This window comes from Nesoenas mayeri, assembly GCF_963082525.1.
Source record: "Nesoenas mayeri genome assembly, chromosome: 25".
Classification (NCBI taxonomy): domain Eukaryota; kingdom Metazoa; phylum Chordata; class Aves; order Columbiformes; family Columbidae; genus Nesoenas; species Nesoenas mayeri.
Window position 1 is genome coordinate 4,904,421 of NC_137549.1, and position 16,120 is coordinate 4,920,540.

At 50.6% G+C, this 16,120-nt stretch overlaps 2 protein-coding genes across 5 annotated transcripts; one reads left to right on the forward strand and one right to left on the reverse strand.

The window, feature by feature from the left end:
* Positions 1–428: 428 nt before the first annotated feature.
* LSM4 (LSM4 homolog, U6 small nuclear RNA and mRNA degradation associated) lies at positions 429–6,078 on the reverse strand. Its single transcript, XM_080359375.1, has 5 exons — positions 5,976–6,078; positions 5,739–5,780; positions 5,532–5,630; positions 3,714–3,897; positions 429–1,638 (listed from the first exon to the last, which is right to left on the reverse strand). Exons 1-5 carry the CDS (start codon positions 5,976–5,978, stop codon positions 1,550–1,552), a joined length of 417 nt encoding a protein of 138 aa, XP_080215501.1. The 5' UTR covers positions 5,979–6,078; the 3' UTR covers positions 429–1,549.
* Positions 6,079–6,217: 139 nt separating this feature from the next.
* On the forward strand, positions 6,218–15,365 carry PGPEP1 (pyroglutamyl-peptidase I). Of its 4 annotated transcripts, XM_080359446.1 has the most exons (6): positions 6,238–6,252; positions 8,963–9,017; positions 9,234–9,286; positions 14,001–14,117; positions 14,310–14,542; positions 14,887–15,365. In XM_080359446.1, the coding sequence occupies exons 5-6, from the start codon at positions 14,337–14,339 to the stop codon at positions 15,077–15,079; spliced, it is 399 nt and encodes a 132-aa protein (XP_080215572.1). In that variant the 5' UTR covers positions 6,238–6,252; positions 8,963–9,017; positions 9,234–9,286; positions 14,001–14,117; positions 14,310–14,336; the 3' UTR covers positions 15,080–15,365. The 4 variants fall into 4 exon arrangements, with proteins under 4 accessions (XP_080215570.1, XP_080215572.1, XP_080215569.1 ...); XM_080359444.1 differs by lacking the exon at positions 8,963–9,017 and having other exon boundaries at positions 6,218–6,252; XM_080359443.1 differs by lacking the exons at positions 6,238–6,252; positions 8,963–9,017 and adding an exon at positions 6,580–6,621.
* The last annotated feature ends 755 nt before the right edge of the window (positions 15,366–16,120 follow it).

The window sequence follows — 16,120 nt, forward strand, 5'->3', positions numbered from 1 at the left end:
CGGTGAAGGTTTATCTGGCCAGAGCAGCCCCGACATCCCGGCAGCGCTGCGGCCGCTTCCCCTTTTCCAGCAGGGCAGCTGGAGCTTCTGCGGCTCGGAGGGACCCGGGAGGGAGGGAACAGCTTGGGAAGGGAAAGTCTGACACAAAGCTGGGGCTGGGCTTTGTTCAAATGCCACACGGGTGTTTATGTCGAGTTTCCAGGAGGGAGGACGCTCTGCCCCGTTCCCATCGCCCGGAATTGGCTCCTTGGCACCAGAAACCGAAAGTTTAGCTCGGGGATTAATTACTTAGGCCAGAGCGAGGGTTTAGGCGAAGCCGGGCTCAGCGCCTTCGTAGAGAAAAGAGAGAGGGAGTCGTTCTTGTGGAGGTTGGCGGTTTATTCCTACTCACCACTGCACGCGAGTTACAGAAACCTTAAAAAATTAAGTATGTATAAAAGCATGTTCTTCACCCATTTTCACACAGTGGCGATGGCAGAGAGTAGGCTTCAATATGGGAATTGCTTGTAAAAAAAAACAACAAAACAAAGAAAACCTGTTCGGGACAAGTCACAATATCAGCTTTTCCCCTAAAATTAAACTATTTCATCCCTTCGGGGGGTTGAGCTGCGGTCGGAGCCGCTTTGTCCCCCTGTGTCCCCACACAGACCCTCAGTTCCCATCAACCAGGGTATTTTGTGGGTGCGTTTTGCCCCAGAGCTGGGAATCCACGGAGGTTCCTGAATCACCAGGTCCCAGAAGCAAAGAACTTGAGCAATATTGTCAGAATTCAGGTTTTAAAGTGTTGGGGAAATAAATCAACTCAACCACTCGGTTGCTTTTCAGAAAAAAACAAACACATGAGGATGAAGGGGCAGAGCAGCCCTCCACAAAACCACCGAAAACTCCTTCCTTTAAAGGCAACTTCTAATCTCAAGTCAAATTAGTAATAAGCTAATTGGGAAACTCATTTATCACAAACGCTCTGGGAAAAAACCCTTGATGGCCAACGCAACGTTCACCCCACGTTTCCTTCAAGCCGCAGGAAAGAGACAGAACTGACCAGCCAGAAATAAAGATAAACCACAGCTTAAAAGTTTGGTGTTTTTTCTTAACAAAAACCCCAAACCCTTTAGAGTACTCAGGTACAGACCCAACATCCTCAGGTTCAGTGTTTTAAACCAAACCACTCGCACCTGTTACAAATGCAACGAGTTTCCCACCTTTCAATACATACAAGAAATCCAAACAACCCAAAAAGTGTTTTTGCCTCCATTCTGGCGCACGTGGTTCACGTTTCTAATGAAACCCAGTGACCCTGAGAGATGAAACGGCGCTTTCCCCCTCAGGAGAAGGCAAACTTAAGTCCGTAAAGACTATTTTTTAAACGTTTCCAATGACTTGCCGACTAGAAGGAGCGAATAACTCCGCTTTCCCGGGTTAAATGGCGAGGGGCTTTCCAAAATGAGACAGTTCGGGCTCGGACCGGTTGGCGGAGCGGGAGGGTAACGGGTTTGGAACAAACGGCGATCCTGAGGTGCTAAAACCCAAACGGGGTGCAAACAGGCTCTCATTGCTTCGCCGACTGCCTGCCCGGCTTCTTCTCCTGTTGGCCTCTTCCGCTGCCTGGAATCCCTCGGCCACGGCCGCCAAACACACCTGCGGGGCAGAAAGAACGAGGGCGGATGGGAGAGCGACCCCGTGAGCCGGCGACACGTCCCACAGCTTTACGTTGATTCTAGTTTTACCCAAACTCACGCCTATTTTCTAGTCTTAGCAGCAGAAACGCGACTTTCAGATGAGCTGCGCTCCTTTCTGAAAAACAGAAAGGAGGAGGCGACACTGTGTTTTAAATCCTGTGGGGTGAGCGGGTTATACTGTGTCCCCCCAAAGCAAAACGGCAAATAAAAGCAACGAGGCGACAAAACAGAAAACAAGGAGCCAAAAGGCACGAGCGTCTGAGCCCCCTCGTCCTTCCCGCACCGCTCACATTCACCTCAAATACACACAACAGGGGGAATTGGATCTTGGTGTGCGAAAGTAGTAAAGGGGCTGCGGATCTACTGCCACCAACCTACAAAGGGCAGAACCTAGAGCAGCCCAGGTTGGGCAATGGGCAGAAAAGCTGCTCTGAGCGCTCGGCTGTGGCGGCTTCACCTTGGAGATGCGACTACGGCAGGGGCAAAAGAAAAATAAAGTAAAAATAGTAATAATAAAAATATCGCTCTTAACCCTGCAGTTCCAGAGAAGCTGAGCAGAAACTGTCTGAGTTTGGCAAGCCGAGAAGTAAAAGGCGAAAGATTTACCAGGGTCAGAAACAATAATCCTTTCAACTCTCTGCACAATTACAGCTTTGCTTCTGCCTGCTGGCCTCGCAACAGAATCGGCCTGCTTCTTTATTTTCTCCCTCCTCCCTTCGTGTCTTGGTAATGAGAGCCAAACGTTTGAGCTAATTAGCAAATGCCAAAGCTTCCCTTTAAAATATTCCATCGGCGAATTGAAGCTGCACATCAGAACAGCGGGGAACTCCGCCTCAAGCCGAGCTCGGCTCGGCTCCCCACGAGGGGGTTATTTCCACAGCTGAAATGTTTGTCCAAATAACCACCTTCCAAAAAAATGAAAAAGAAACCTGTTATGCCAAGTGCTTTGGCCACTGAAAAAGGGGAAGGAGGAAAAAGAAAAGGCGCCTTCAGATTTGTAAAGGTCACTTCTGCGCGCTGGGAGGAGAAGAAGTCGTGGGGTTTTTCCTCCAGAAGTCCCTGCGAGTCGCAGCCGTCGCGCGATGGCCCCGGGTACGTCCCGCCAGGTTTCCTCGTGTCATCTAAACGGGGGCAGCTCGTTAAGGCTGCTCCGCAATCAGATGTCGCCCCTTCGGTGTCACGGTGACTTTGAAAACCTCCCATTTCCTGCGCCAAACCCGGGTTTGTTGCCGGGAGTGGGCGCGCTTAGGATCTCAAAGCTCGCGCTGCAGGATGAGTCTGTACCGGGAGCAACCCCGGGGCTGAGCGAGGTGACCACGAACTGCAAATATATGGCGGGAGGGACAAGCAGGAAAGGAGAGGAACGGCTCTCGGCTTCCAGCAGGACACTTTGGGGAGAAAATAGCAAATCTATCCCCCAGCCGAAGCGCTCCAAGGTGCCCTGACCACACTGCGCAGGAAGGAAGAGCTGGTTTGGTGACTTATTTCTTCCTAAGTGGCAACCTGTCCTTTTATCAGAAACATGAATTATTCACGTGGAGCGGGAGGAACACAAACCCTCCGGTATTTTTTTGGTTTTTAAAACATATATAAGTCAACAAGTCAGGAGAGCAAAAGCCCCATTTTCCTGGGAGAAAAGCTGATGTTTTTCTATCAGTGCCACAGTGTATTTCCAACCAGAACGGCCAGTTGTTTCCCTCCCAGACTTGCTGAGCCAAGAGACACCAGTTTTGTTAGGCCACGCTCCCGAATTAGCCAGGAGGGGTAGAAGCAGTCAAGCTCAGACTCTGAAGCTCCTGCCCAACCCCAGAAGGAGGGAGGCACATCCCTGGCAACAATCTGCCCGATTCTTTGGCAGAGGCAACACGCTCGCTCGGCTACACCTCACCCAGCAGCAGCTCCAGCTTCTCCCAGACACACAGTTTGGGTTTAAAGCTGAGAAAAAACAGCCGTTCCTTGCACAAGAGGTGAAATTTCAAAGCAAAGATCCCGCTCAGCCCCTCTCCGAGCTGAAAAACAAAGCAGGATCGTTACCTCGTCCAGCACCTCCGATGCCGCGGCCCTTCTGTTGCTTCTGCTGCTGCATCCCACCGCGGCCCCGGCCCTTGGACACCACCTCTTCCTTCACCATATCGATTATTTCGTCCGGAATACGCAGGTATTTAATGGTGCTGCCACGAATGTAGCACTCGGGCATCCTCCAGAACTTGTCTCCATCCTAGCGGGGAGGAAGGTGTTAGGCTACGAACAAAACCAGGTGCTTTTTGTGTTACTTTGGGGGCGTTTGAATATTTCCCATCACTTCTGGAGAGTGTGATGGCTCCACCAATCTTTTCTGAAAGCGCTATCTGTAACTAGCTGCAAAAAGAAGGGGTTTTGTTCCTCTAAAACATGCAGCCCTATAACTTTGGGGGGGAAGAGCGTTCAGCCACGAGCAACCGTAGCTTTAATTTGTTCCACAACCGCAGGAAACGAAGGACGAGGAGGCCGAGGAAACCAGCACCTTCCCTTCTCGTACGAGAAGGGAATCGAAAGCGGGAGCGGAGAGCGTGGTAAGTCACACACAACAGCTAAAAGAACTGGATTATTTTGGCAAGAAAAGCGCAGCAAAAGGCGTCGTCGTGGAGTCACCTCGCTCCTTCCCTCCTCTGGGCTGGGGAGGGAACAGCGAGGCAGGTCCGGAGCCAGCTGCCATGTGCCAAAATAAAGAGCTTACAGATATATATATATAAAAATAAACGTTTCAGGTGTGTGGTTATGCAGCAGCCACCTCGCTATGTCGTTTAACGCAGTTTCGGGGCTTTCCTACGATGTAAATTCTTGGGGGTTTCACCTCCGAGGGCGGTTGGGGGAAGAGGAATCGAGCGTCGAAGCTGAAACAACAACTGGGCTGCCCATGATGTCAGCGGGAGGGGGGCCGGGACCCGCCTCGCCCCAGCACTGCGGCTCCGCCAGGGTTTGGCCGCGGACGGGTTTGGCTCCAGCCCAGCGATTCTCACGTGGCCGAGGCGCCTGTAACGCCCCAGAAGAGCGAGCGAGACGAGAACGCCTCGTTCCTCCTCTCCGGGGAGAAAATAAATCGCTTCCCTCCCCACCTCCCCGCCCCACGAGGAGTTATTTGGGGCGACTCTGCCTGTACAGGCAAGTTCTTTGTGCACAAGACAAGACACAGAGAACCAGTCGTGTTCCAAACGCCGCCCAGTGAACCCCACCCTGCCCTGGATGCTGCTCCTTGGCTGGGGAGGGGGGACGGAGCCAGACGCTGCTTCGCTTCCTCGTTCCGGCCTCTCCCCTGGAGTAAACACCCCCCCCGGGGGCCGGGGCCGCGTTCCGCCGCCTCTCCGTGCCATCTAGCGGCCAGTGAAACCAGTGCCACCAGTACAGCCCCGGCAGAGCCTCCAGTTCCGCTGTCACTGGGTTGGGGAGGTGGTTCGGGTGTTTTACTGAGCCCGGTGGCTCTGGATCCCGCTAGAGCAGAAAATCACAGAATCTTTTGGGTTGGAAAAGCCCCTCGAAATCAGAGTCCAACCATAACCCACCCATGTCCCTGAGAACCTCATCTAAACGCCTTTTAAACCCCTCCAGCGATGGTGACTCCAGCGCTGCCCTGGGCAGCCTGTTCCAATGCCCCACAGCCCTTTGGGGAAGAAATTGTTCCTAAATCCAACCTCAACCTCCCCTGGTGCAACTTGAGGCCGTTTCCTCTCATTTTAACTGCATTAAATTTACATTTTGGGCAGAAATCACCCGTCCACAGCAGTGACGGCCTCTGAGCTGTCCCAGGGATGCTCCCCGGGACATGGAGGGTGAGAAACCCCAACCGGTTCCCGGTACCGGGGGCTCCAGCCTTACCCGGGACGTGCAGATGACCTCTCGCAGGTTGATGTTCATCCAGTTGTCGCAGCTCACCAGGTGCCCGTTGTACGTCTCCCCGTTTTTCAGCTCCACCAGCTGCAAGAGACGGGAGTCACGGGGGTGGGGGGGGCGTCAGGTCAGCCCCGGTACCGGGAACCTGTCCCGGTGTCACCGGCGAGGCCAGGGGTGCGGGCCAGTACTCACCATGGGGTGGTTCTGGGCCGTCTTCAGCAGGGACAGGGGCAGCTGTGGAGGGAACAGAGAAGCCTCAGGCACCAGGACGGTGACCGGGACACCGGGGAGAGGCGAGTCAGACCCCCCGCCACGGCCCCGGGCCCTCCCCGCGGCCCCGGGCCCTCCCTGCGGCCCCGGGCCCTCCCCGCGGCTCCAGGCCCTCCCCGCGGCTCCGGGCCCCCGAGTCCCGGCCCCGCCGCCACTCACCATCGTGCCGGAGCCGCGGAGCCGCCGCCGCGCCGAGCGCTGCCGCTCAAACCGCCCCCGGCTCTGCGCGGAGCCAATCAGCGCCCGGCACGGCGCCGGCGGAACCAATCAGCGCCCGGCGCGGTCCCGGCGGAGCCAATCAGAGCGCAGAACACGGGCTCGGCCGTAAAGCGTCGCCGCGGCAAGTCGGTCCGCGCTTTTACGACAGCAGAAGAGCAGGGCGGGAAGCGGCTCCGGTTTGTGGTCTCCGCAGACTCCCCGGGGGAAAGAGAGTCCCGTGCGTGGATTAGTCTGAACGTTTTGTAACGGTTTAACCAACTGCCACCCGGGTCCCTTACAGACTCCGGCGGACACCGCTCAACGGTGCAGCGGCTCCAGCACCTCCCGCCGAACCACTTCCTCCTCGTCGGCGGAAGCGGCGGGCATGGGGCCGCTCTAGGCGGCTGGGCGGAGCGCTCTCGGTGGTTGGTGGCGGGGGGGCCGCTCTAGGCGGCGGGGCGGAGCGATCTCGGTGGCGGGGCGGGGTCGCGCGCTCAGTGCGGGGCGGCGGCGGGACCGGGGACGGGACGGGACGGGACGGGACGGGACGGGACGGGACGGGACGGAGCCGCGATGGAGAAACCGCGGCGGGCGGTGGTGGTGACAGGTACGGAGCTGTCCTGGGGCGGGAGGGGGAGCTGAGGGGCGGCTATGAAGGGGGATGGCGGTGAGGCGGGAGAAGAGGGGGAGATGGGGAACCCCTTCCCTGAGGTAAATTTGGCGGAGGGTGCTGTCCCCTCAGGGGCGACTAAGGAGGTGCCTTGCGGGGGGCTGTCTGGGGGGGGTCTGTCCCCCGTGTGGGGTGATAAGCAGATGACTGAGGGCGGGGTTGGGGGATTTTGAGGGGCTGCTGTGTGTGGGGGGGTGTGAGGAGCTGTGGGGGTGTCAGAAGCTGGGGGGGTTCATTGTTTGCTGAGGGGCTTTTCATTGACTTTCCAAACACTTGGCCAGGCACAGGGCGGGGGGGTTGGCACCCCCCAGACCCCCCCCAATGGTCTCCTGGTTGGGGACAGATGGGGACAGAGTCTCCCAAGGAGCAAGAAAACCAATGAGAGCACTGGAGCGGGGGGGATTTTCTCACTGACCACCCCATCAAGGTGCCGGGGCCATTCCCAAAAATCACCCGCGCGGGACGGCAGAAGGAAGAACAACCACAACCCAGGGGGCGAAAGGCCCCGGCATCGCGGGCGAGAGCTCGTCAGGCCCTTTTGCCCCCCGCGTACAAAGGACCGGGCGGCTTGATTTGTGGGGCAGGCAGTTCTGTGACAAATGGGGAACCCGGGGAAACTATTCAGGTCTCCCCCCCCTCCACCACCCGCCTCCGGCAGCTGAAGTTGAGACCGTTTGAATAGCGGGGGCGAGGGGTTCGTTGCGGTCGAGGCGCTGGAGCGGTTTTAATTGGAGGCAAAGTGTCTTTGCAGAGAACGGGCGCAGAGAGCGGAGGAGCAGGTGGCAAAGTCTGGCTTCCCCAAACCCGGATCTAACGCCGAGCAGCCGCGCTCGGCGGTGACTAAACAGAAAACTCACGTCAGTAAATAGTCTGCCGCTTGCAAAGGTGCTGCTTGCTCTTTTTTCCCTGTTTTCAGTGAAATCTGTTGCTAAAACGCAGTGGTTACCTTGTCAGCTCTACCCATATTTGATAATTTGCCATCGATCTCGCGCTAAATTCCTTTTTAAAATCAGCAGCGGCGTTGTGTTCTCGTTCCGTTAGAGGCATGTGCTCGCCGAGCATGAGCGTTATTTGTATGTGGTTTCTTTTTTAGAACTCTTTAAGGAGATAATCCCATAAAGATCCCTGCAGCTGGTTTACTGCTAATGAGCCTTGGAGGGGCCCGTTGTGGATGCGGAGGAGCTCGGCGGAGTCGGATGCTGCTGCCAAAGTTGCTTATCTTCCGTGAAACAGATAACGCGAGGGATCTGTGTCGGGGATGAGTCAGAGGAGCAGCAGCCCCCAGTTGTTTTTGTGCCAGTTTGCTTTTGGTTTCAGAGGGAGAGGATTAGGTTACGTGCGTGGGCACCTGTAGGATTTCACCGTTCCGGTGGTTGAATTGTTAAAAAGAAATATGTGTATTATGTTTGATTTCTTTTGTAAGACTGTTACGATTTCTTTAGGAATGAAACAGCAGGTTGCGATTGTTTCCAGGGAGTTGTAGGACTGTGTTGACTTGCAGAAGCACCTGAAAAAACATTGGATTATTCGACTTATTGGCCTGTGCTGCGGTCGTAGGTTGTCTTAGTAATGTTGGAGGTTTTCTCCCAGGAAAATACACCTACATTTTGATTTTGTGGAAACCTTCGGAAGGTTTATGGTGGGGAGATATCGACTTTGGTTGGATTGTGAGACATCTATCAGCTCAGACGAGCCCACGCTGTGCAAATTCCTGACGTCCTCGTGCGCAGCGTAACCTCAGACTCACTGTGGACAGCAAGTAGAAGGTTTCCATTAACGTGTCATGTAATATTTGTGGCCCCTCTCAAGTCCTTTCACGAGTTAGACAGAATTTATGCCTCCTAATTGCATTAGGCTCACAGGGTAACTCTGACATTTTAAATTAAAGCATATTGACATTGCGCCCAGATAAATTGCCTAACCTTTGTGTGCTTGCTCAGGAAAAGATGTTATGGATTACTGGTTAACTCTAAGTTACTCATTAGGAAATTTAGATGTGGTGAATAAGTATTTTTGATAACACTATCATAAACTTTGCTGCTCGGAGCAGGTGAGTTATCAGCAGCATTTTGGTTTTTCCTCCGAAGGTATAACCGATGCTAACAAAGATGTTGCTGAAGGGCTGAGTAGAGAAAAATATTTGAGATGGGTTTGTCCACGTTTGTGGAAGCGTCTGCTGCGGGCTAAAACGATCAGGGACAGCAAATCCAATAATGATTCTCATTCCGTGACATCGGTCAACTTATCTGCTCATAACAAGTTTTTCTAACCCGGTCAGGAAGGAAAAAACGTGTTTCCCTGCTGTCTGTTGGGGGAAAAGAGTTTCTTTTCAGGTGAGTTATTGTTTTCCTTCGCGGTAAAAGCTGCAGAGTTCAACCATTTTTGTGAAGGTCTCACTTAGAACTTGGATGTAAAGGAGACAAGGACTGGGCATTAGAAGAAGTGAGTTTTCTCTCAGGATATATAAACCAGGGATCGCTGTGCAACGTTAAGCTCAGTCCAGCGTGTGAGGGTGACTTCATCACTGTGGATTTTCGCTTCTCTCGCAGGGTTTGGGCCGTTTGGAGAGCACGCCGTCAACGCCAGCTGGATCGCAGTGCAGGTAACAAGTTCAAACACAGCGCCCTGCTCGTGACATACCCCTAAAAATCTTAGTTTGCAGCTCTTTTTATAACTTGGCTGCTCAGACTGTTAACCGAGACCAGCTCGCTGGTCAGCTGGATAATGTTTTATTCGCTTCTCGGAAAACAATCCCTTAGCTAGTGGAATTTAATGAGATTTGGTTAATGTAGCTAAGGCGAGTGAGGAATTCATAACTCCCTGGGTTTGGAGGATGTTAAATGGAGCAGGGAGCCTGGAATCTTCCTCTGCAGGAGGTAATTCCAAATAAACAAACAAACCTGGAGGAATTGGAATGTTTTCTCTCAGAGAGGAGGATCCTCGCTCGAGCAGATCGTTCGTGCTCGAGCAAATCGTGCTGATGCCACTTGTAGCTGCGTCTGCTCGAGCGCGTCCACGTAACGCCGATACATCCACAAACAAGGCAAGAAGAGGAAATCAAACTCTTGCGAGATGTGCGGCTAAACTAAGGATTTGAGGTCGTTTGCTGTAAAAACATCATCCAGGCACAGCGCTGCCGCATTATCCCGCTTCTTATTTGTCACTTCTGGCTGTGGTTTATGACAAAGCTACTGGGAATTCCAGGGTACCTTTTAGTACAGTTGCTCAGGGAATTAAATCTATTTTTCTCCCCAACATGTCTCTCTTCCCTTCAGAGCCCTGAGATTAATATCTTCTCTAGAATGCTTTTAAATTAAATCACAAACTCTAATCAATTACAGTCAACTAATGTCCAGATGTCTAATGTGTTGGCTGGTTCGAGAAGACGAAACCTTTGCCTCCAAGAGCTTTTTGAAAATGAACGTTTGAGTGAGGGTTTGCTCAGCCCCAGTTTGGGGAAAAACGCACGTTGTGTATGTGGAAAAATGACACGTTACTGAAATTATTAGTGAGACTAATTGATTTGATTTTTTCTTACTTGTGTAATGTCCGTTATTGTAAAGAAGCTCCTTTTATTCTAGAGGAGACAGACATAAGAGTATTTTGCTCCTGGGGCAGGAAGAGTGCCTTATAAAAACAAATATATATATATATATATATATAAAAAAAGAGCAGTTGTGTGTCATTCCTTCAGCCCGGCGGCTCGAGGCACCGTGTGGCTCATGGATGAATAATCAAGTGCATTTTAAATTAATTTTACAGGTCTGCAGGTGTTTTGAGAGTCTAAAACTGCAGTTGCTGGGGTGGGCTCTGCCGCGTTGCAGCCCGTCGTCCTCCCAGCCCTGTTCAACAGCTCGTTTTGCTTCCAACTGAAACCAAAAAAGCAACTTTAGGCAGGATTTTTGCCTTTCCTTCCCCCGCCTCGGCCCCGAGAGGCCCAGACAAAAAGGAACAGCGTGTCTTTGAGCACATGCGAGTTGGGCATTGTGCGGGTTTCAGACAGGGGACTTCATGGAGCTGAGTGGACACAAAGACGTGTCTGAGTTCCTGAGTCCCAGACGGTGTGATCTGCATTTTAATAGAAGAAAAAATCAATTAAACAATCTTTGTAAATCCTTCCTAGCTCTAGGGCTAAGCTAGTTCTGGTTTATTACACCTTTTATTATCCTACATCCTGAGGATAAAATTCTCTGCTTTTCTTTCCCGGCCGCTTTTTGGTTTTATTTGGCTTCTTCTCCAGAGCAGGGTCGCTGTGACTTTTCCCTGGGACTGCAGGGATTTTCTAGTACTGCTGCATGTTTTTGAAGGCTAAATGACTTTTACACGTAGTTAACACATAGTGTACCCTAAATAGCAGCGGTAACAATCTCATAAAGTGAAGATGAAATGTTTGGAGATTTTTACACATAGGAGAGAGATTTCCTATAAATTCAGAGGGAAGAAAGACTTCTTTTTGCTTTCTTTCCCGAGGCATCCAGCAGAAATCTTCCCTGTTAATGTAGATTTGCTGCTCAATGTTTTCATCTGTTTAATATTTCGTTGGAGGGATTTTTTCTTTATCCAGCTGCAATTTTTGCTTTTTAAAGATGAAGTTTTATAGAACGGGCTTTCTGTTCAGTGCGTTTCCTGCCCTTCCCGATGTGACTTCAGGTGCACACACAGGTGTGTCCTGGGGACTGTGGAGCTGATGGGCTCCTGCCTTCATCCCCCAAAGTGCTTCTGGCGAGGAGGAGGAGGAGGAGAGAGGTCAGAGCGCGTTTTGACATGGCAAAGGACAATTGCTGTCAGGGTGTCTAGACAGACCTGATAAGGATATTAAAGGCTGACAAAGGCGACCATTGTTGAGGGGTCAGGGAATCGGTCAAACACGTTCGTTTTTCTGTGTTTGTCAGGTATACAAGGCTGGGGGCAATCAGTTGTTGTCTGGGGGCCCGCGTACATCTTTATACATCTTTATTATTGAGCGGCAGCGCGCCAACGCCGTGTTTGGTTAAAAAACAAACGTTGTGAATTTGTAAAGCAAAGGTTTAATATCTCGAGAAGGTGGTTGTCGCCGGGATGCGCGGCCCGAGGTTTCCCCTTCGTTATAGACGCTCGTTCTGCGCCACCGGTAAAACTTCCCACGATCAGATTCATCTTTAGGAGCCGTTTCACACTCTGCAGAGAAGCGATGATGAATTCCTACCAATTAACACTGTGCAGATCTTCCTAAAGAGGTTTGACTTGTATTTGAATGCTCTCATTTGCAAACTACTTACTTTATTAACGCACCGCGTAAAGCAGCTAACGTTTGGAAGGCCCGTTCGTGTAAAGAAGATGTGATGAGACATCGCTGAGCATCCATCTCCGGTAATGAATGTCTGTGTGCGCCAGACGCTAATCAATACTTTAATGCTTTAATATCAGACTCGCCCTCCAAGCCAGAGCAAGTGATTTATCATTGTTGTTGCTCAGATCTGCTGGGCCGTGAAAGTCTCACTCTTGCTTTTGCTCCGTGTTTTAGGTCTTTACTTTGTCAGAATTTGAAACCTAGGGAAATTCAAGATTTGGAATCGGGTAGGCTCCGTTGGAAACAGCCCATCTGCACTCCTTAGCCTCAAGTTTGCAAGGCTGATCTCCGCACACAGGAAAATAAAGCCAAATCATTGCATGAAAGCGCAGCTCTTGGCTCTGATCACAGAATGCGAACCTGAAACAGAGACACTTTAATAATTCAAGCATATTTTAAAATGTCCTTTGATAGTTTGATGGCTTCTTTCATCGCTGTTTCTACCTCAGATCCATGAGGTTGACGACGGTGGCGTGGGGACATGGGAGTCGCAGGTTATTTTCTTGCTGTACGCGCAGCCCCTTTGATGTTAGCACAAGCAGTCATTTCAAGCTCTTGCCGCAAGTAAGTTTGCATTTTTCAACCAATATATATCTCAGGAGAAGAGCAACATCAGACAACAAACTTCTGCTGTCTGTTAACGTGTGAAAAGCTGCAGTTGATTCTTCTGAGTGACCCCCAGGCCTGGCGATGGAGATGCAAGAAGGAGAAGGATGCGCTTGCGGCTGCTTTCCAGCGGAGACGGAGCTGCGGGAGGACTCTGCCCAAGGCTGCTGGCTCTGTGGCACGTACGGTCACTTACCACTCTTGAAAAGCAGCCGTGAAGTTTTCAGAGTGCCGAAAAATGTCGTTTTCATCAGAGGGGAACTTGATCCGTGTTAGACACTGTTGGAATTCATCAATCACAACAGCTAAGTTGCTTCAGTCACTGGGAAAGTGTCGACTTGCACAAGGCTCCTGGCCTTGAGCTCAGCTGATGATTTTATTTAAGAACATGATTTTTTTTCAGCAGCTTTAGGCCATGGGGGTGTATCCTCTCCTTGAGTTCTTCAGAGTTTGGGTTTGACGGCTCTAGAATGTTTCAGTTCTGATAAAGTCCTGTTCTGGTACTTAACTGCCACTTCGTGCTTATAAAGGTTTAAGGAAATAGGGTAAGTTTATTGCCTGGATATTTGGGATGTTTTCACGGCGTGGCTTTAGTTACCGTTATAGAGGGAGAAATAATTTATTGCGTTAGTTGAATCACTACAATGGTAACAACTCTTGTTGCAAAATTAAGTACTATATGTTAGGTATAGGTAAAGCTAGTGATGGGAACCTGCTTTTTGGAAATGGGCTGTGTCGTATTCCAGGTTCTGCCAAAATAAAGCAAATACGTTGAGGAGAGTGTGCCAGGGGTGCTCTGGAGCGTTTGTTAATATTTGTGGAGACACAGACACCAAATCACAGCCTGGGAGCACCGGCCCCTCACCCCGAGAGCTCTCGCTCCTCAAACAAATGCGAGTTTGCTCCTGAGGCCAACACACTCGAGAGAAGACAAATTATGTGACGAATATAATCTTCTCAATTCTACTTTCTCTACAAAATACCTGGTTCTTTCAAGAAGGGAGTGTGACTATCTGCTTCTATAAATAATTTAGCCAACCTTTCTTTTGAGCGTGGGCGCTGCTGATGACTGTTGTCAGTTAAATGTTGGTTTCTTTGTTGATGACTGTTGTCGGTTAAACGTTGATTTCTTTGTTATACACACATCAGAGCAAAACAAACGGGCCTGACGGGGAAGTCTGTTAACGCAGGTGGAGAGACACCTTTCTTGTTCCCCGTTATGGGTTTTTTTCTTCCCTTCTTGCTCTTTTTGCTGCTTCTTCTGTCTTAGCTCTCAAGAGACTCTCTCCTCGAGGCAGTGCAGGGTATGAGCTAGAAAACCACTTGAATATCCTAATATCCTGTGCCTGACCATCCTGGGTTTCTTCCTTTGTGTTGGTAGGAGCTGGAGAAGCTGGGACTGCGAGATGATGTGGATCTGCACGTCTATGAAGTCCCAGTTGAATACCAGACGGTGCAAAGGCTCATTCCCGCATTGTGGAAAAAACACAGTCCCCAGGTGAGTAAGTGGAGGAGAAAAGACAGAGAAAATGGTTAAAATCTGCCATTCTAACAGCAAGCAGCTCGTTACTGCGGTATCCACGCGAGAACCCTATAACAACTCCGTCGGTCTTTGATTGGGAAGAGCAGGCTGTTGCTTTTCCACCACTTGTATTTTGGTTGATTTAACTCGTTTCTTCTCTTCTTGTAGCTGGTGGTTCACGTGGGTGTTTCGGGGATGGCCACGACCGTGACTCTGGAGAAGTGCGGCCATAACGTCGGTTATAAAGGTTTGGACAACTGCCGTTTCTGCCCGGGCTCTCAGTGTTGTGTTGAAGGTGGCCCCGAGTGCATCGATTCCATTATCGACATGGACACGGTTTGCAAGAGGGTCTCGGCGCTGGGGCTGGATGTCACCGTCACCATATCCAAGGACGCCGGCAGGTACGAGATGCTGGTGATCAGCGGGGGAAATAAGACTTGTCCCGCAACACGCGTTCCCTTCACGCTCGGTTTATGAGGCCCGTACGATTCGTGCGCTTTCCCCTTCTCATGGGACTGCAATACCATCGATTTTTCAGTGGTTACACCATCATCAGGGGGAAAAAGATAAAACTTGTCCTAAATTTGGTTAAAGTGACCACAGACTCACAGTACCTGTCTTCTATTCTGCTCTTGATCGCAGGACGTTGCCGCAATGCCAAGTGATAAGATGGGTCATCCTGCCCTGCACTTTGCATGCTGTATTTATCACTTGTTGCTAAATAAACTCTGTTTTTGTATTTCAGATACCTCTGTGACTTCACTTACTACACGTCTTTATACCAGAGCCGCGGGAGGTCGGCTTTTGTCCACGTGCCTCCTTTGGGAAAGCCCTACAGCGCCGAACAGCTGGGCCGGGCGCTCCAGGCCATCATAGAGGAAATGCTGGATGTTTTGGAGCACTCTGAAGACAAAATCAATTGTCAGCACGAACACTGAACACGGACAGCAGCTCTCTTAGTATTGCACTTCCACAATTGTTTCCCTGCTACTGAAGTTTTGGGGAAAACGGTCTGAAACGTGCAGACCCAGAATTGGAGACTTCAAAAAGAAACAAGGAAAAAAATTCCACTGCTAGAAATTGACTTTTGTTTTTGGTCAGATGTGAGCATTTCAGCCCAGGCAACCAACGATTCAGAATCTCTTTTAAAACACCTGCGACTGCTGGTTCTCTGAAGCGACTGATGTGTTTGTGCTGTGTTGTATTGTCTATCAGCCAAGCAGTGGCTCCCGCCCCGTCTCACGCAGCGCGGACGGGGAGTTTCCCACCTGGACTTTGCCGTTCAGGTGCAGGGAGGCAATAACCCCATCTTCTCATGCCTAGTTCTTAAATCAGAAGATTTGCTTTTGGTTTGGTTTGATTTATTCTTTTTCCTCCCCCCTCTTTGGCCCGGATTATAGGTTTTAATGTAAGAGAGTTGGAGCGGTGTGGGTTTGTTATAAACAGCGCTTGATGGGGACGGGGAGTCTTCAAAACCACTTTGCTGAAATGGAACAATATTTTAGGCACTGATTTTTCACCCCCAGTATTTGCCGGATCCTCTGTAATGCACTGGTAGCTGCAGGTAAAGGGATGGTTGGGTTCCTGCTGTTGTGGAGCAGGAATATCTTTATTTTATTATGAGCCCAACTTGCGCCAGATATTCCCAAATGTCTTTATTTGTTACTATGCTCTCAACACCACCTTCCTCGCTCAAGTCAACCATATACCTCCTGTACAAAACACATAGTTTCATACGTGTATAAAGCGAATCGTTAGCGGTTAAATAGCTTTGCTAAAGGCCACTTTCTCCACAGGAGATCTTTATCCAGACTCTTGGTGCTAGCTGTTATTTTTAAGGTGAAGGTTGAGTAATTTATAACCTCCTTAGTTATACATTTTCGTTCTCGTTAAAGGTTAGAAGAATAATGTTTAACTTTGAAGTTGCCACGTTGATTTGTAATAGGCGTAAATAGACGGGCGTGCGGATTCAGAGACAT